The sequence below is a fragment of the Triturus cristatus genome, chromosome 11 (genome assembly GCF_964204655.1).
Source record: "Triturus cristatus chromosome 11, aTriCri1.1, whole genome shotgun sequence".
NCBI classification, from domain to species: Eukaryota; Metazoa; Chordata; class Amphibia; order Caudata; family Salamandridae; genus Triturus; species Triturus cristatus.
In genome coordinates, this window is record NC_140594.1 from 635,298,447 (window position 1) to 635,316,554 (window position 18,108).

General features: G+C 44.4%; 1 protein-coding gene across 1 annotated transcript in view; it reads right to left on the reverse strand.

The window, feature by feature from the left end:
* Positions 1-15,891, reverse strand: part of LOC146785215 (putative E3 ubiquitin-protein ligase RNF144A) — a 197,208-nt gene extending 181,317 nt beyond the window's left edge. The window contains exon 1 of the mRNA XM_085634120.1: positions 15,683-15,891. Within this exon, the coding sequence (XP_085490246.1) occupies positions 15,683-15,764 (82 nt within the window). The 5' untranslated portion in view covers positions 15,765-15,891. The remainder of the gene's footprint in view (positions 1-15,682) is intronic.
* Positions 15,892-18,108: the final 2,217 nt, after the last annotated feature.

An 18,108-nucleotide genomic window follows, 5' to 3' on the forward strand; every position in this document is an offset into this window, starting at 1 on the left:
TATGAGTCCCCATCTGTGTTTAATAGAGTATTGAGAAATGATTTGTTGAATTTCCAGTCAGACAGTACAGTATTGCAATATGTAGATGATTTACTAATATGTAGTAAAACAGAATCTGAATGTGTTTTGGACACTTTCAATCTCTTAACGCTACCTGCTACTAAGGGATACAAAGTGGCAGGAAAATATCACAGTTTGTGCAAAAATAAGTGCTGTATTTTGGCCAAGTGTTGTCTGCAGAAGGCAAAAAGATAGCAGGTTCTAGAATACAAACTATAAGTGATCAGCCTCAGACCAAGACTGTAAAAGACATGCAAAACTTTCTAAGCCTTTGTAATTTTGTATGTCAGTGGGTATTTGATTATGCTACCATCATACAACCACTATTATATACAATGAAACAAGCTAAAACTGACAACACAGGCATACAGTGGACTGATGACAGTGTAAGTGCATTTCAGACACTGAAAGAAGCAATTGCTTCAGCCCCAGTGCTAGCAAATCCAGACTAAACAAAGAGATTTTTTCTGTTTTCCGCTGCCACAGAAGATTCCATGACATCAGTCCTTACTAAAAAATGCCAGATGGGTCACAAACCCGTTGCCTATTTTAGTGGACTATTAGATCCAGTAATGAAAGGTCACTTTCCTTGTGAGCGAGCGCTTGCAGTAGCAGCTTTCGCAGTAGAAAAGAGTAGTACTTTTACGGCAGGATGCCGTTACACTGTACGTTTAGCACTCTCCATTTGCTGTGCTGCAGAAAAATAAAAATATACTTACCACTCATAGAGCGACAGGTTATGAAGTAATACTGTCAAACCCTTCTATCTGCATTGAGCAAGTACACTCAGTCAATCCTGCAAATTTTTTTGTGCACCCACTAGAGCCCACTGATCACGACGGTAGTGTAACATTAGAGGAGGATGGTAACCTGGCACATGAGGACCCCTTGTCTGATGGCCGACAATTGTTTATTGATGGTCCCTCATGGATAGACCAGGAGACAGGCAAAAGACATGCAGGTGCAGCTGTTGTTGAGGCTATTGGTACACCTACTGATTATACCTTACACACATTGCACCTCTTACCCTTGCAATCCTAAGGCTCAGCCCAAGTGGCTGAATTTAAACCATTGATAACGGCCCTACAGGCTTCTCAGGGCCTGCCAGTAATGATATACACAGATTCAGCAGATGTAGCTTCCACAGTTCATTCAGGACCGAAGAGATTGGAACGGCGAGGATTTCTCAAATCTGATGGGACACCAGTAGCGCACCAACATCTTTTAGCTGACCTTATTGTTGCATTGCACATACCATGTCAAGTAGCAGTGGTTAAGTGCAAGGCACACAAAAAAAGGAACAGATTTGGTGTCTAAGGGAAATGAAGCTGCTGATACAGCAGCGAAGGAAGCTAGTTTATATGCAATGAAAACCTGTAGTAAGCACACTTTAGAAGCAGATGATGAGGTTGCGATAAAATACCATGAGAATATTTCTACAGAGCCATTATTAGACATTCAAAATGCAGCAGCACAACATGAAAAAGTTCTGTGGCAATCAAGGTTGGATGTGACTGGATTTCCAGATCTCCTTTACTGATCAGCAACTTCAGGTAAAGTTATAATGCCCCAGTCACTGCTTATAACAGCCCTTCGACAACTTTATTTACCAACACACAATCCTAAAAGAGTAATGATGGATGTATTTGATTCAAAGCTAGTTTATCCCTAATCTAGGACCATTAGTTGATGTATTCCTAGCATCATGTCATGTGTGGTATCAGTACTCCAATAAAAGGTCACTAAAAATGCCTTCAGCCTCTATTCCAAGACCAATAGGTCCTTTCAGAGAGTTACACATATACTTTGAAGATATGATACAAAAAATGTAATGGCTATAGATACTTGTTAGTAGTGGTTTGTCCATTTTCACGATGGATTGAAGCAACCCTGCACCAGGTGTGATGCTGACCAGGCAGCCAAATTCCTGGTGAGAGAGGTCATACGGAGCTGGGGGTTTCCAGCGGCAATACGCAGCAATAATGGCAAACACTTTGCTAACACAGTATTTCAGCAAATTTCTAAACTATCAGGAGTGGAACACCAATTTACCTCAGTTTACCACTCAGAGAGTAATGGAATTGTTGAGGATGAATGGCTTCTTGAAAAGCAAAGTGTCAAAGATTTGTGAGACATTGAAAAAGAATTGGCTTTACTGCCTTCCCCTTGCTATGTATGCATTGAGAAATGCCCCTTCAAAGGATCATCATTTGACTCCTCGCCAAGTCGTAACAGGTAGGCATTGTAATTTTTCCTTTAAACAAAATCAAATGATTTGTTCTGATACTAAGTCTGCATCAGAAAGTGTTTGGCAAGAAATTAATGAATACATGTCGACCTTAACAAAAGCTGTACAGGTTTATTCTATACAGGTTCATCTGCAACAGGCCGACAGTACTGCACCACCCCTGCCCTTGTCTACAGCCATCAGCATCAGTTCCTGGGTCTTCGTGCGAAACTTCGTGAGAACATGGAAAGACCCCAAGTTTCTAGGCCCCTACCAAGCAGCACAGAGCACGCCAACAGCAGTAAAAGTGGAGGGGATGCGGAACTGGGTGCACGTAACAGGCCTTATTCCATTTTAGGCCTCATTCCCGCAAAGAGGGGAGGAGGCAATGGTCAAATAATAAATGACACAATGAAGAGACAGTTAAATGATATTTTTAATAGTATAATAATGAGTTCAGTGGTTATAATTATTACTCTGATAATTTGCTATTTTATTATGTGTTACGTAGATGCAAACGACCCCACTCAAAGGGAAGAAATATTACGCTTTCGCAGAGCTGTTTCCAATGAAACAGCTATACATCCTTTGCATGATTCTTTACTTGATAATTTGTGGTACAAAAGCATGTATGATATAGGTAACAATACACAAAATGATAGTTGTTATGTATGTTCTCTTATTCCCCATACTATAGAAACCCCACCTAAAGAAGTGCCTGTTAATATAACAAAGTGTTTATTGCACCTTTTCTTGTGTAGGATAAAAGCACAGTTACAGCCAACTCATGTTAGTCCTATGACTGCCCGAGTTAATACAACTAGATTTGATACAAGCCCTGAAATTTTGCAAATTCTGACAAATAAAACAGAGATAATGAAAGAGATATCCAGAATAAAGGGAGCAGGCAGAAATATAGTTATGTAAATTGGGAGGAAGCAGTATTGGAACAAGGTATTCTAGGGAGATTTAATCCGCCATCCACCTGTAATAATTATTCTGCCAAACCACTGCCCCTAGATTGTGCAGCCAGGCCAGTATTAGGTATTGAAGCATCAGTATTTGCCAATAATAAATGGTTTACTAGAGCTAGTGTTTCATGTAGGGCCATATCTTTATGGAATGGCACAGAAACAAAAAGCCATTTGAGATTTGACGATAAAAAAGCATCATGTCAGCAAGTATGAGATGAAAACATACGGAGATATACATGGACTGGAACTAAACGTCATCCTAAGCTGGCTGTGAAACTAATGGGATTTTCTCTCTGCTTTCAGGGAAATGGGATTGTTAAAGTGGGACAGAATCTCAATTGCAGCTCAACTATTCACAATGCTGATATGCAGGGCGGTACCTCTAGCCTTATGGATTTTTTCTGGCAGTGTGGCACTCGAATATACACTCAATTACCTCCCGACTAAAGCAGAATCTGCTTTCTGGTGACTTGGCATACCCCATCTATTGTAATACCAGCAAAAGAAATACAAGATTTGCATTTGCATTCCATGAGTAAAGCATCAACTTTGATGCATCATCATAGAAGAAAAAGGATGGCTGGGTACTTTGGAACTTCAGTATGGCAGGATGTGCCCAAAGAGTATAGGTTGTTCAACGACGGCCAAACATTTGGGGTCTGTTACCTATGTTTCAAGCAAAAGCAACTGCTCGCTGGGTTCAAATCACCCGGTGGAAATTGATTAAAGCAATAAATGCTACTGAAGATGGCTTTAATGCAATTGAAGAAGAGCTGCTTCAATCAGATTTATGGTAATGGAAAACAAATATGTTTTGGACTTGATGATGGCAATCGAAGGAGAGGTACGTAGAAAGATTAATTCCGTATGCTGCACTTTCATACCGGCAAACGACAAAGATGAAGGAAATCTGACTCAGGCCATATTGACTTTGCATAACTTGCATACACAGATGAAGAAAGAGGGGGGGTGATCCAGATGAGTGGTTCACTGGCTGGTTCAACTGGGTGCCGTCCTGTATGTCGGGTTGTCTAAGGCCTTGTTCCCTATAATAGTTCTGTTGCTATTGATGTGCCTAGTATTTCAAATTATCTTAGTGTGTTGCAAGAGGGTTACAGCTAAAGTGGGAGGTATGTTTCCTATAATAAGGAATAAACGGATGCAAAATACAGAATTGGGAGAAATGTAGAGGGGATGTGAAGAAGTAGTTGAAGAATAGACTAGAGAGGGGAATGAAAGTGATCAAAACTCTAATTTAGATTTGGGACCTAATTATTCTGTTCAATATTCTGTTTTACCTGTCACTTGCCCACAAACTGTGAAATATTATCATGTAAAGAAAGACATTTTGTATAATGCGGTTTAAATGTGTGGTTAAAAGTGCATGTTTTAAGTTGCATATTTTATCTGGCAATAACCGACATCCTGCTTTCAAAAAAAGATTTAAATGTGGTCTGACTTAAGTGTTTTTTCTTCCCATTGTATGTTTGCTGGGAAACTTCCTGACTAAAATGAGTTACAGAAAATTTGGAGCAGCAGAGAATGTTCCAATTGTAGTCTCCAAGTGTAACGTGACTTCTAGAAGTCACGAACACAGGAAAAGCTGCGCTTTAAGGAAATGTGTGCAATCTGGGTAGGACACAACGGAAAAGCAGGAAGCTTTTTCTATTGTTAACATTGTAATGAAGTTATGGATGTTTGCCAAAATTTGTATTAGAAGACTAGACTCGCAGTGTGTGCAATTTGAGATGGGCTTGTGCTTCTCTCATAGTATGGGTCGCTCTCCCAGCTGTATTAGTCTGAACATATGCAATAAACCTGTTTGAACTCCTTTTGTTGCAGATGTGGTGATTAAATGATTGTAGATGCTTAAAGGATTTTTTCCCGACAGATACATTTATACATGCATAAGAATCATGCCCAGAGTCCATTGTCTGCCATAGACCACTGTGCTCATTTTAAGAAGGGAATCATCACTCCTGGGTGCAGCTCCTACTACTCTATTAAAAAACTATAATTGCTAACACCAACTAGGGTCTTTGAAGAGGGACATCAGATGGAGTCCCTGAGCAGCAAGAGACTTGCAGACTGAAGGGCACCTTAGGATTAGGGGCCTCATAAACTGATGAACTAAAACATAATCTAAAAGAAAAATATTAGAGGAGGAAAGCCAGACTTTTTTTAGGAAGCAATGTGGCTAAGAACCAATAACCCTGTGTAGAAGTAAGGCTAAAGGTCAGATGACTTAATTGGCAAGTGAGTCGAGAAGACCGAGAAATGCTAGGCTAACAAAACCAATTATAGTGGAAGAAGGGATACGGAGAATACAGAATACTGGAAGGTGGATTGAGGATAGTTAAAATGAATCCATTATGAGCTGTTTGCAAAGCGATGACCGAGCAAAGGCAATCCGTAGCTATAAACGTTGACCTATTGCAATTGAAGCACTTTTGTGCACATAAGCACCCTGTTTTTGGAGTCTTGTAATGTCTGACTCAAAGGTCCTCGTGGGAAGGGGGCATGTCGGAATTTTCCCCAAGATAGTTTGGGTCTGCAGTGTGATGCTGTATGCACTCTATGAACCTAATTTGTGGCACAGAATATGTGTTTGAAGCTACGTAGCATTCAGGGAGCCCAAGCACCATTGCAAGCCGTCTGGGTTTAGCAATATGATGAAGGGAAATAGCTGGTTATGGGAGCTAGGTGGGAGTAGGGTTTACTATAGGTTTATGTCATGAAATGCCTACCCAAAATTCGCACTAAGAAGAGGGTGTGGATCCATTCCCTTCTCACCTGTCACCTATCCTCTGTTTCTAGTCTGGCCCGATGCTGTCACTCAAGACCCACAATGTCCCTTTAATGCTACGAGTTGTCCTGACCCGGCCCCGCCCCACGTGCTCTGGTCACATGTCCCACTGGGCAGATACGCCGCCACTGCGGAAGACCTGAAAACAGAACCACCCAGCGAATCTGGCGCTGCAAAGCCACACTTGGGAAGCGTAATAGAAGCGGACGTCGACTGTGGTATCCAGACCGAAGCCTAGGAAGACGAACCCCTGCTGCCGTCGAAGGAGGCGCTCGACACGGAAGACGCCCCCCGATCCAGAGCCAAGAGGGGGCTGGACCAACTTCAGCACTACGCAAATTCCAGCCACATTTCTGGAGGGACGTGGCTCCACACAGTATGTGCCCGCAACATTGCTGTGTGGGGTAGAGGGAGCGAAGGTGGGAAGGGATGTACTGGGTGCACTGTAGCAGACTGGGTATTGACAAAAGCAGAAGCCTGCCGCATAAGCACAAGTAGTGTGCAATTGGCTGCAGGCGAGTCACTGGTGATGGTCTCGGGTGCATTTTTCCCACACCCCCTTCCCTCCTTAGAAACGGACACGTATTTGGCCTCATCCTCACAGACTTTTCATTATTTTTCTTGTTGTTTGTTGTGTTTACCCACCTCCACTGAGTCTCCCGGGGAGAGCGAGCATCAAGGGAGGAAGATAAAGTCTCTTGGGAAGTCGAACAACGCCCGAAGAAACGGACTAAACACTAGACCTTTGCGAATGGGTACAAAATTATTTTAAGAGCAGGCAGTGGTCGCCCTTAAAAAAATCAAAATAACAGGTTTCATTTTTTTTCAAAAACTCATCCCGTTTTCCCTTTGAGGAAAATGGGCTGCATTTGAAAAACAAAGTTGCTTTATTGAAAAATCAAACACAGACATGGGTGTCTGCTGTTCCCAGCATGCCACCATTCCTGTGTTTGCAGGCCATTCCCAATGGGTCGTAAATTGCAACCTGCCTCATGAATATTAACGAGGCAGGTCCCTTGCGACCCATTAGAGAATTGCAAACAGTATCTCAGACATTGTTGTACATTCCTTTTGCAAATGGCAAATTGCAAGTCGCAAAACGTCGCAATTTGCGACTAGCAAAATGAAATGGTCGTACATCTGGCCCTTCCTTCACTAATAGCACTGTCACCCGGGCAGCAGCAGTGATAATTCCCAGTTCATGTCTAAAAAGTCACTTTTTATAAACATATTACCAAAGTATGCTGTGAAATGGCCACAAAACTTTCCCACTAACATGTAGTTTCACTGATAATAGCACATAAACAATGTTTGGAAATTGGGTTTCAGCAAAAATATTTAAAATTTGCACATCACCAAGTGAAGATTTCTAATTTGTTTTGAGCCCATAAAAATATCTTTTTTTATTGTAGAATTACAAAAATGTGTCTTCATAACTAATGAAATATATTTGAACTGTTTGACCAGTTTGTGAGAAGTTGGCCTGGTATATGTTGTCCACTAATTAAAGTGGGCACCTTGCACCAGTGCAAACGACCCTTATGATGTATGAGGTCAAAGATAACCTTTAGAAAGCTATACTAGCAGTAGCTGTGTAGAGCAGCATTCAGGTTTAATCTTGAAGGAATGTAAAGCAGCTTGTTTTACCAGAATTTCGCCTCCTGTATTAACTAAATGAACAGAGAACCACACAGTAGTTATATAAAAATATATATTTATTAATATAACACTCTAACACTCTCTAGTATCCTCTACCCGAGGATAGAACACAAAGCAAACAATACGATATCAATAGAACAGTTGCAAGTAGCACAATACATAGTGGGCTCCAGGGGGAGACCAAACCATATACTAAAATAGTGGTTTAACAACCACGACTCAGGTCAAGACAAGGTCTGGAGCACGTAGAATCGTTGGGACCCCCAAGGAACCACCCAAAGTGAGTAGATAGGGACCCCATGAAGGACGTGTGCAGTGTGCTTACACGGCCGCGGGCTCCGTACAATTCTATGGGGAAGTCGCTGTTGCAATTTTACAAGTTAAGGACCCTTCTAGGAGTACTTCAAGGAAACCCTTTGGAACTTAAGAGGTTGGAGAGCCACCCCACCCGTGGATACCGTAGTACCCGAGTTACCTATCCCAGAGGAGCTGGGTGCATAGGTCTGGAGTGGTGTCGGAATCTGCCGTCGTTCTCAATGGAGGGCTGTGAAGAAGTGCTGCTGCCGTGAAGGTGAAAAGGGTCCTGTGGAATCCCAGCCAGGATTCTGGAAGAAAGGAACCTGAAAGCAGAGGGGACAGAGTGAGGGTCACTTCAGAGTAACCAGGGGCTCGGGAGATGAATGCCCACCGATGTCGTGTGCTTCAGGTGCGAAGATGGGATGCTTAACTCTGCAGCCCGAAGGACCAGGAGACGACGGCGACAAGCTGTCCCACGAAGGATATCGAGTGCTGAGGGGTCGGTGTGCGGCTGGAGCACCAACAAGCCTTGGCAAAAACAACCCACGCAAAAAGGTCAAGCAGGTTAGTGTGGACCAGCAAGGTCCAGGAGACTCACTAAGCAATGGGCAACGTCTGGAGGTACACCCTAAACCCACGACAGACACTATCACGTGCGTTACGTCTTTTACTCCAGACTCAACCCGCATTAAGAGAATCATCTTGAAACACTGGACTATCCTAGTGACAGGAGAGTTAAGCATTCCTAGGCTTATGTTTGCATACAAACGAACACGTAACCTCAAGGATGTCCTGATACACACAAGACCTACATATACCAAAATAAACATACAGGCAACACTGCGGGGACTCCCTCCCGTAACAGGACACTACCCTTGTGCCTCATGCGTGGTTTGTAAATTGACTAATGTTACTAAGGAGTTATTCTTTGCAGATAATTTCAAGTGGACACTCACCCACCACACCAATAGTAACACCACACACTGCATCTACATGATCACCTGCCCATGCGACATGAGGTACATAGGCATGACGAAGCGCACAGCTAAGACCCGTATAATGGAACATAAAAGCAACATCACATGCCAAAGGGCCACCACTAAACTATTCACGCACTTCAAAGATGCCCAACACCCCCCTGACTCCCTACGTTTGGTGATACTAGAAGCACATGCACAGATCTCGCAACCAGCATTGTTCAGGATTGAACAGAGATGGGTTCACAGACTCCTGACTCACCATGAAGGGCGTAAAGACGACATCCCATGGAGCGTACTAACTTAGCCCACTTCCCAAACCTGACCTCCACCATGGGTACATCACCGACCTACCTCCTCCCTTGATCTATGACCATGATCACGGCAGACTCATAGTTTGGGTTGTGTGGAGGGTCCCATAACTATGACCGTACTTGTAAGGATGGGCCTGAATTAATTCCCCGGTGGGCCTCAAGTATCACTGTCACTGACGTGACAGGGACACTATACTCAGAGGTTACGCTATGACCCGGGAGCTTGAAAGGACTAGACATGGTCACTTTAATTCACAATAGTGACGGGCGCCTTTGAGTTACCCAAACCCATTGTGGGCACCCCATGGTAACTAACGGATGTAAAACCATTAGCTAGTAATACACTAATAGTTGGAAACACCTTCCGTTACCTGGGTAATAGCATTACTGCATTTAGCGTAATAGTCACTAGCAGCCATCTAGATACCCGTCACTCACTTGACGTGGGCACACAACGTAACATACCTATAATTTTCCCTCCCTCTGTACCACTCTAAGATGGCCGCTGCATTCCCTAGAGACCAGCTACTGCGGCTGCGTCAATCGCTAAATCCACGGAGTTCCAGTGTGTGTGGGGAACTCTTGCGATTCCCTGGTACACCACCAGTAGATTTACTTGCCGGACCGGGCTCATTCCACCATCCCAGATCTGGCGCCAGGGTAGGTGTATACGCCAACGTTCAGCAAACGTGGGTAAGTGACTCCATTTGATTACAGGTGCCTAGCCGCTTTTACGTCCGTGATGGTAAGTGACTGTGTTCGGGGCGCCACTTGAGGGGGTGCTCTCATCCCCTTACTACCGCTGGGGTCTCCAACCGATGCTCACACCATTTGGCCGCTTACATCCATGGGGAGCAGGCTCACTTGTGGCTCGTTTTCGTTGTTGGCTCATGCGACACGGACACCACGGTGGTTGTCTGCGACCCCGGGACCCCCATGGCTTATGATGCACGGTTGGCAGTTGTTTTACTTTGGTTTTGTGAGCTTTTGGTGTTACCTCGGTGGCTCCTATATTGTTATCTACACCCTGGTTGTTTTTTGACGCTTAGGTTACGAGCACGTCCCACTGATTCAGTTGACGTGCACTCACCCATTTTCTATTCTTTCCTCATTCATTAGGACACACTTTTGGTGTCCATTAGACCGCCGGACTCCGTTGCAAGCTGCATTAGACAGCCACCTTGGTGAGCCCTGCTCCTGTTTCTCTGTTACTTTTTAATGTTTAAATATTTTTAATGACTAGCCTTTGCTTTATGTTCATTTAATTACTATCTTTTGCTTCATTTTCATTAATTTGGAGTCTATCATGCCCATCACCGTGTGACTGCATTATTGGCACCCCACTCGACACGTGTTTGTGCATGGATTCACTACACCACAGCATGGTGTAGGTCATGGGTGTGCGAGCACTACTTTGACTAGTACACCTTATCTGAGCCTTGAACGTTACTCGAGAAACTGTTTTGCTGTTAAAAATATTTGTACTTTTTCCCCACCTGCAGGGTACCTACCTGAACACATGGTATGTAGAGACTCACTTATCATGTTGTGTAGATAGTTTCTTTGGTCCTGACGAAGTGCACTGATCCTCCAGACGCTGAGAGCACCAAACATGTTTACCACATAAGAGCAGAGCATACACAGCTAGAAACCTTACATCTAGTTCACTGCCTCTCTTTTTGTTTTAACCAGGCAGTTTACCTTCTCAAATAAAATTATTTTTAGGACTAACTGACCTGTTTTAATCCACTCACTTCACATCTACACTCCCTAGGCCTCTTACCCCCACCTCACCCTACGGCAGGAACAGAAGATCCCCACCAAAGAGCCCCGAACTGGGTGCCCGTCAGGTATTGCAGCGCCGACCTGACGAGGGGCAGGCTCATATGATGAAGCATGACACCTAGCCTGCTAGGTGTGTGAGAGCCCTAGTTCCGACAAGGGAGTTCTCCCCTCCCCTTGTGTTTTCTCCAGGTGGAATGAGCATTATCCTGTGCCACTCCTATCTGTCTTTTTACGTTCACTTTCTCAGATTCTGAGGAACTCCACACCCTTTTCAGTTAACTGTATTAGTAGCAAGGGGACCTCGAGCAAGATCACAAAGTACCAGCCCATGGAGCACTCGGTACGAGGAGGCCGGATTTCTTTGGTGGAAATACTGCTCAGGGTCAGGACTACACAGAGTCCAATGCACAAGCTCGGGAATCGCCAACAAGCATATGCACTTGCAAATAGATGCGGTGCAGAGGGGTTCGGGTTATGCAGTCCCAACGAGGGATACTGGCCTCAAACTTGCTGAGAGGGCAGATCAACCTCAGGGACCTCCGAAAACCACCTCCTGCGTTTCTGGAGTCTTCAGAGACCGCAGGAGCTTGAGAGCAGCAGACTGATCAGTTGCGTTGAGGTGCCTGAGAATGCAGGGGAGTGACTCCTTTACCCCAAGGGAGAGTCTTCGGTTGTCCTTATTGCACCACAGGTCCTGCACGGAGCCTGTATGGAGCAAGGGCACAGACAAAGCTTTGGACGGAGAGGGGGACGAAATCGGGCCCAGTCGAAGTCCAGCGAAGTCCAGAGTGTCCACACGGCCAAAGATCAGTGGTTTCTTCTTGTAGAATCTTGTCCATGTAAAATCTAAAGAGATACAGTCAGGTAAGCCCTTTTGTACCCACAGGAGAGGGTTGGACAGATTCGAGGGACCCTCCTAGGGGAAGGGTCAGGACAGAGGGGTGGTTACACCCATGTCTTTTGTCCAGTTTTGCGCCAGAGCAGGAGCCATCGGCTCCCAGAACTAGTTTGAGCTTGACTATGCACAGGGACACCAAATGTGTCCCAGGTGCAGATTTTCACGCACTCTCAGAGTGCACCCACCCAGCCCCAATACACTGAATCCTGTCTGGGAGGTGGTCACACCTCCCTGTGACAGAATGCCTATTGTGCTGCCTTCCTCTGCTCCAGCTTGGCTCAGCAGCAAGAGGGCAGAAATGTGTCTCTGGTCGGCAGCATCCATTTTGTGCTGACTGGGTCGAGAAGGCTGGCACCGGATCGACCAGTGACTCCATGAAGCTTGCTTCAGAAGGGTGGAATCATACCTCCCACACTGGTTACCGGTGTGGAGGTATGATTCCAAGGTTATTTATACCAAACACAATATGTTTCTATGCAGCCGTTGTCGAGATAGCATTTACTGCGAGGTTATAATGCACCTCTATCTATATGTCCGGCTGAGTCACAGTCAACCCGGGAGAATGGTCTCCAAAAGCTGCAGAGGGGCTCTGCTCATGCAGGGGTACCCTCTCACTTAAAACCCAGCACCCTGCCTTCAGGATTGTTAAGGCCTGCTATAGGGGTGACTTGTGAGTTTTAAGTATACTGACCTATACATATAGTGAACCTATATCTAAAGTAAGTGGTGCAAGCACCAGCTCATACAGGCTGCAGTAGCAGACCTGTAGTTCCATTTTGCATGGTCTCTCATGGGTGGCATAATATATGCTTCAGCCCATGGGAGGCCTCAGGGGTAACTATGCCCTGAGACCATGTGTACCATATACTAGGGACTGATAAGGGTACCCCAGTATCCAATCTGGAGTGTTCCAAAGTACAGGTACAACAATTTAACGGAGAAAGCTGATAGACTGGGGTCCTGATTAGCAGGATCCTAGTCAGACTAGTCAAAATAGTGAAATATCAAGCAAAAGGTGGGAGTAACCATAAGAAGCAGATCCTACTTTCCTACACAGTTCACTTAGCTATTTCAGTGTTGTATTAGAAACAAATCTGACATCTTAAAGTCTTTCATTTCACATGCTTTGCACAGTTCAAATGTAACACAGTTCATTTTTCAATCTCCTCTATCTTCAGTCACAGAAAAATATATGTAGAAAGACAAACTGACTTTTGATCTCTGTCTCTTAAAGCCAGCAAATGTGACAAGATAAAGATTTAAAGGCATCTTGATTGCTCTTTCACTTTGTAAGCAATAAAGATGCTTTTAAATCTTGCTATCTTGTAACATTTGCTGGCTTTCAGAGACAGAGGTCAAAAGTCAGTTTGTTTTCCACAGAAGTTAAAGGATTTCCAGCTCACTCAAGCAATGCAAGTGTATTTTTCGAGCCCTGTAAAACAACTTAAAAAGTAATCAAGCAGTTGCTGTTCATCTCATGCATAGGCTATAGGATCTGCCAACGCACCAGCTACACACTCCTCAAAGCCATACTACATACTACGGATTTACTGACATATGACTACAAAACATACTAAGACATCACCGGAGTGCTTAAATTTTTAAAATTGCTGCCCCCCAAACAATGCTGATCCTTCAAATCAGCCTGCAGTATAAACAAAGTACTTCGAATAAACCTACCTGCCTATCATGCCAATTCATTAACTCCCTACACCTACCCAGTTGACTACAAATAGCTGTTCTTTAATATGTAATCCCCTCCACCTGATATGTAGCAAAGCTTTTCCCTGGTTCCTCATTGATCCTTCACTCCTTCCTACCTCTACACAGCCCAAACTCGTGTTTTTTCTTATCTTTATATATACCTTGTTCTCAATCCCACCATCTCAGAGTTCCACAAAATAATGCTCCTCCGCCTCCAACAAACTCATAAGCTGATATCAGCAACATGCACTGATTCACCTTCACTGTACCATAGAAAGTAGGATGGCCATGGCTCTGTTTTATCACCTATAGATAAATAGAGGTACTTTGCGTTAGCCCTCTTCATTCTTTAATTTGTTCAACTGCCATTCACATTTTGCTTCAGCCTCCCACAACATACAAAAAGCTGAAAGGAAAAGTCCACTTAAGCCACTGGCTCACTTGTAATGCTCTGGCCACTTCCAGCCACTGCCATTTTGCTCTTGCACATATGCGTTCAAGCGGTTGTATACAATTTACTGAAAAACGATTTCATGGAATACTATTCATGAAAATCCATTTCACCTAAACTATTTAATGGAAATTTTCAGAATAAATGTACCATTTCATAGAAACCAATTCATAAAATGTCTTTTTGTTCGAAATTGGCTTTTGCGTGCTTCCTTTTTAAGGTGTAAATACAATGATTGCAGATCTTACTTTCAGAAACAGTTTTGTCAGAGGCATTTATTTCAATGCTTTATTTCCTGGGGTATTATTTCAGATTTATAGTTTTACATTAGTAAACAATTACTTCAGATGGTTTCAATTTGCTGGCCCCACCCCCCTCACCACCTCTAAACACTATCAATACCAGACTCCTCACAACCCCTAAAGACAATCAACCCCTGCCAACTCACCACAGCTAAACTACACCTATCTCTGAACCCTAAAAGGCCTTACTACCACTAAACTCCACCTATCCTAGAAACCCCTCACTGCACCTAAATTACACCCATCTCTTAACCCTGACAGCCCTTTCTACCCGTACGGCTCCACCCATCCCTGAACTGGAGACCCTACACTATCCCTAAACTTCACCCATTCCTGAACTGTAAAACTCTCTTCTATGCATTTTCGTTCCCCACCTGCTGTCCCCAGAGTTGTATTGGCTTCCCCACAGTCCGATCGCTTATAAAAACAAAAAAAAAAAAAAAAAGCATTGTATGTTTTATTTTTAGTTACTGATCAAACTCAGATTAGTAACTAAAAGGGGGAAAAGGCACCTGCATCTTTATGAGGGCATGCACGTGCATGGTGCGTTCGCCCTGCCCCACAGTCACTCACATCAAAGGTTTGGTTTTTTTAAAAATTATTTTAAACTTTGATTATGCTTCACTGCGTCAGGTATGGTGTGCAGCCTGGCTAAAACCATTGACAAAGTCAATAGGTCATAAAATCGAGACACGTTGGTTTTGACAATGCTTTATTTTTAATACATATACTTGCAATAAAAATAATAATAAACAAAAATCGCACTAGGGTGCAAAGGCTAGATTTGGGGTGATAATGATTGTTTGGATAGGGAATCATGAACGAACCTACCGAAAATTGTATCAAAATATTACAGAACACTGTAAAGGCACGTGTCTTTCCATTTTTATATATTTTGGGCTATATTTTTTAATCTGCCGAGTTCAGCCACTGCAACGATTATTTGTTTTGTCAGGTAGCATACTCAATAACCAGGGCCGGACTCAGAACCCAAAGCAGCCCTGGCAATTTTCTGGGATCAGCCGAAACGCCCCTCTCCCTCCCCCGTGGCTTTTGGTACTGGGGGCCGATATTGCGACACCACTGCAAAACCGGCCCCCAGTAACAAAAACCGCCCCCACCTGCAAAAGCGCCCCCCACCCTTCCAACCTCCTGGGGAAACGCCCGATGCCCGCTACGGTTAGACCGGCCCTGTCAACAATCCGTCCTCTCCCGCACTCTCATTTACCTGTGATACCGTCTGGTACTCCGGAAACATATTCCAAGGTGCTATCTTCCGGGTCGTAGCTCTTGCCCTGTTCCGTGCTCATCTTTATGCCGTTAAGAACAAAATTAGACAACTTCGCTCACAGGGACAATGCCGTTGTCTTCGTTCCTAACATTAACTAGCAAGTGATTTCGCTGGCCGCTTTATAACAAGTTCCACCCCTTGACAGTGAAGTTTCACTTTCTGTTTCAGACACACGCTAACGCTTCCTGTTTACAAGAATTGCAGATTTCTATGAAAATCCTCTTGGAGATAGGTAGAAAGTCCGTTCACGGCGGAGGAATGACGATGTTGACGGGGATTACCAAATACAGAGAGCAGCAGTAGACTGGAAAGACAGTTATGAACATTATATTTTTACAGCAGTCTGTTACTTTTATCCAATTCATGTCAACAGAGCTTCTCATTTCGGATAGCTGACCCTCATCTTAGTTGTTTATAGTCAAAACAAGACCAAGAACCCCATGTAGATAGATTTAATTTAAAAAAAAAAATTGTAAATTGCGACAAATAATTCACAATTAGTGATTTCTTAAGTGGAATGTACAAAAAATGGATTCTGTAGAAGTGGCTGCAATTTGCTCACCGACTTCTACCGAATCCAATGGTATTTTCTGCGAACCAACGCATGTATTAATTGATAGGTTCACAAAATGCCAAATCGGTAGTGGGTCGCAATTCGACCTGTCTCGTTCATAGGCATGAGATCGGTCGCAAATTGTGACCCACTACGATTGGCTACATTCACGGGCGAGGTGGCCTGCTGGGGTCAGCAGATTACCATGTCTGTGGTTGCTTTTAAATAAAGCGATCTTTTTTTATTTTTGTCTTGTTTGAACATTTATTTTATTGGTTTTCAAACAGCAAACAAGAAAAAGAGGGAGAGGAAAGGGATAGAGGGGGAGAGCGTACCTTGCAGAAAGCAAGGCATCGTGGAATAGGAGCAGTCAGACTTACATGAATTGAGGGCACAATAGACAGTGTCAACACTAGCGTACAACGTAATAGATCAAAAACACAGGTCATATAAAGAGGGGCTATCCCCCGAAAAATGCCAGTCCCAGATGAGTTCCTGGTATATGCCAGGCGCACCAGATGAAGATGGCGAGATGGTCACAACGCCCGGGCCCTCAATTGCATTATGCAATTTCAGATGCTGTACAAGTGGAGCCCATATGTCCTTTGGCCGAGAGTGCACCGGCATGCATTACCAGTAGACAGATAGCTGTTCCTGGCACTATATGGTGTCCCACAACCAGTCAGCCACCTTAGGCGCAGGCTCCTGTGCCCAGTGTACAGCTAGTCTTCGTTTGGCCAGTAAGAGCAGCATAGCGGTAAGACACTGAGTTTCAGGGGGAACCTCCCACACATAGCCCAGTAGAGCTACCAGCGGTGTCCGATGAGGGACATAGCTAGTGATCTAGCCCACCTCTGTGTAGATGCTGGACCAGTAACCTCCACTTCAGGGCAATTCCAAACAAGATGGAAGAAGGTGGCCTACGGAGCAGCACAGCGAAGACAGTGAGCATGCTCTGCAAGCCCCATCCTGTATAATTGAGTGGGTGTACAATAAAGTCTGTGCAGAAATTTAAAGTGGAGAAGCCGAAGCCTGTAGTTTGGGTATAGGGCCATAGACGAGGCGCTGCACCAGTGCCATGGCGCTACAGTAATGGGGCATCCATATCTATCTCCCAGACAACACGAGTTCTGGGGTCACACACAGGAGCCCTCTCCCGCATCATAGCGTATAAACGAGTGGTAAGCGTGCAGGAGAGGGATCAACAATTGGGAGTTCTAAAGCGTGAATCATAGGAGGGTCCGAATAGAAGGTGTCATGCAGGACCCGGCATGCGGTGCACTGCTGATGGTATAGCAATGTCTTGAGGGCAGTAGGCTGGAGGTGCACATCTTTGTTAGGAGGAGGTAGAAATTGTGCATCTGGGTATAAGTTGCCAATAATGAGGAGACCCAGCTGGCAGGGGTGCCAACACGCTCCCTCATCCTCAAGCATGAGAAGCAAAGCACTTTTGGCCAGTGATACACTGGGCGCATATAGGCAGGGAATACAGGCTGTCCTCTGCAGGCCATCCCAGGCCCACCGGACACAAGCAAGTGTGTCAGTCTTCACACACGGAGACTTATGTGGTTAGTACAAGGCTGTGCCTAAGGGGCATGGTGCTGCTTGCTCAGTCTCAACTGCAGTATGTAGTTGAAATGAAGTGGGATGTAGCTAAAAATACAAGAATTGGGCCTGGGCACAGTAGGTGTAGAGACGCATGTGTGGTGCATTGAGATCACCAAGCTGGAAGGACAGTGTGAGGGTCTCCCATGCAACCCTTGGCTTCTTACCCGTCCAAGTCAGGGTCACTAAGTTCAAGTGAAGTTTA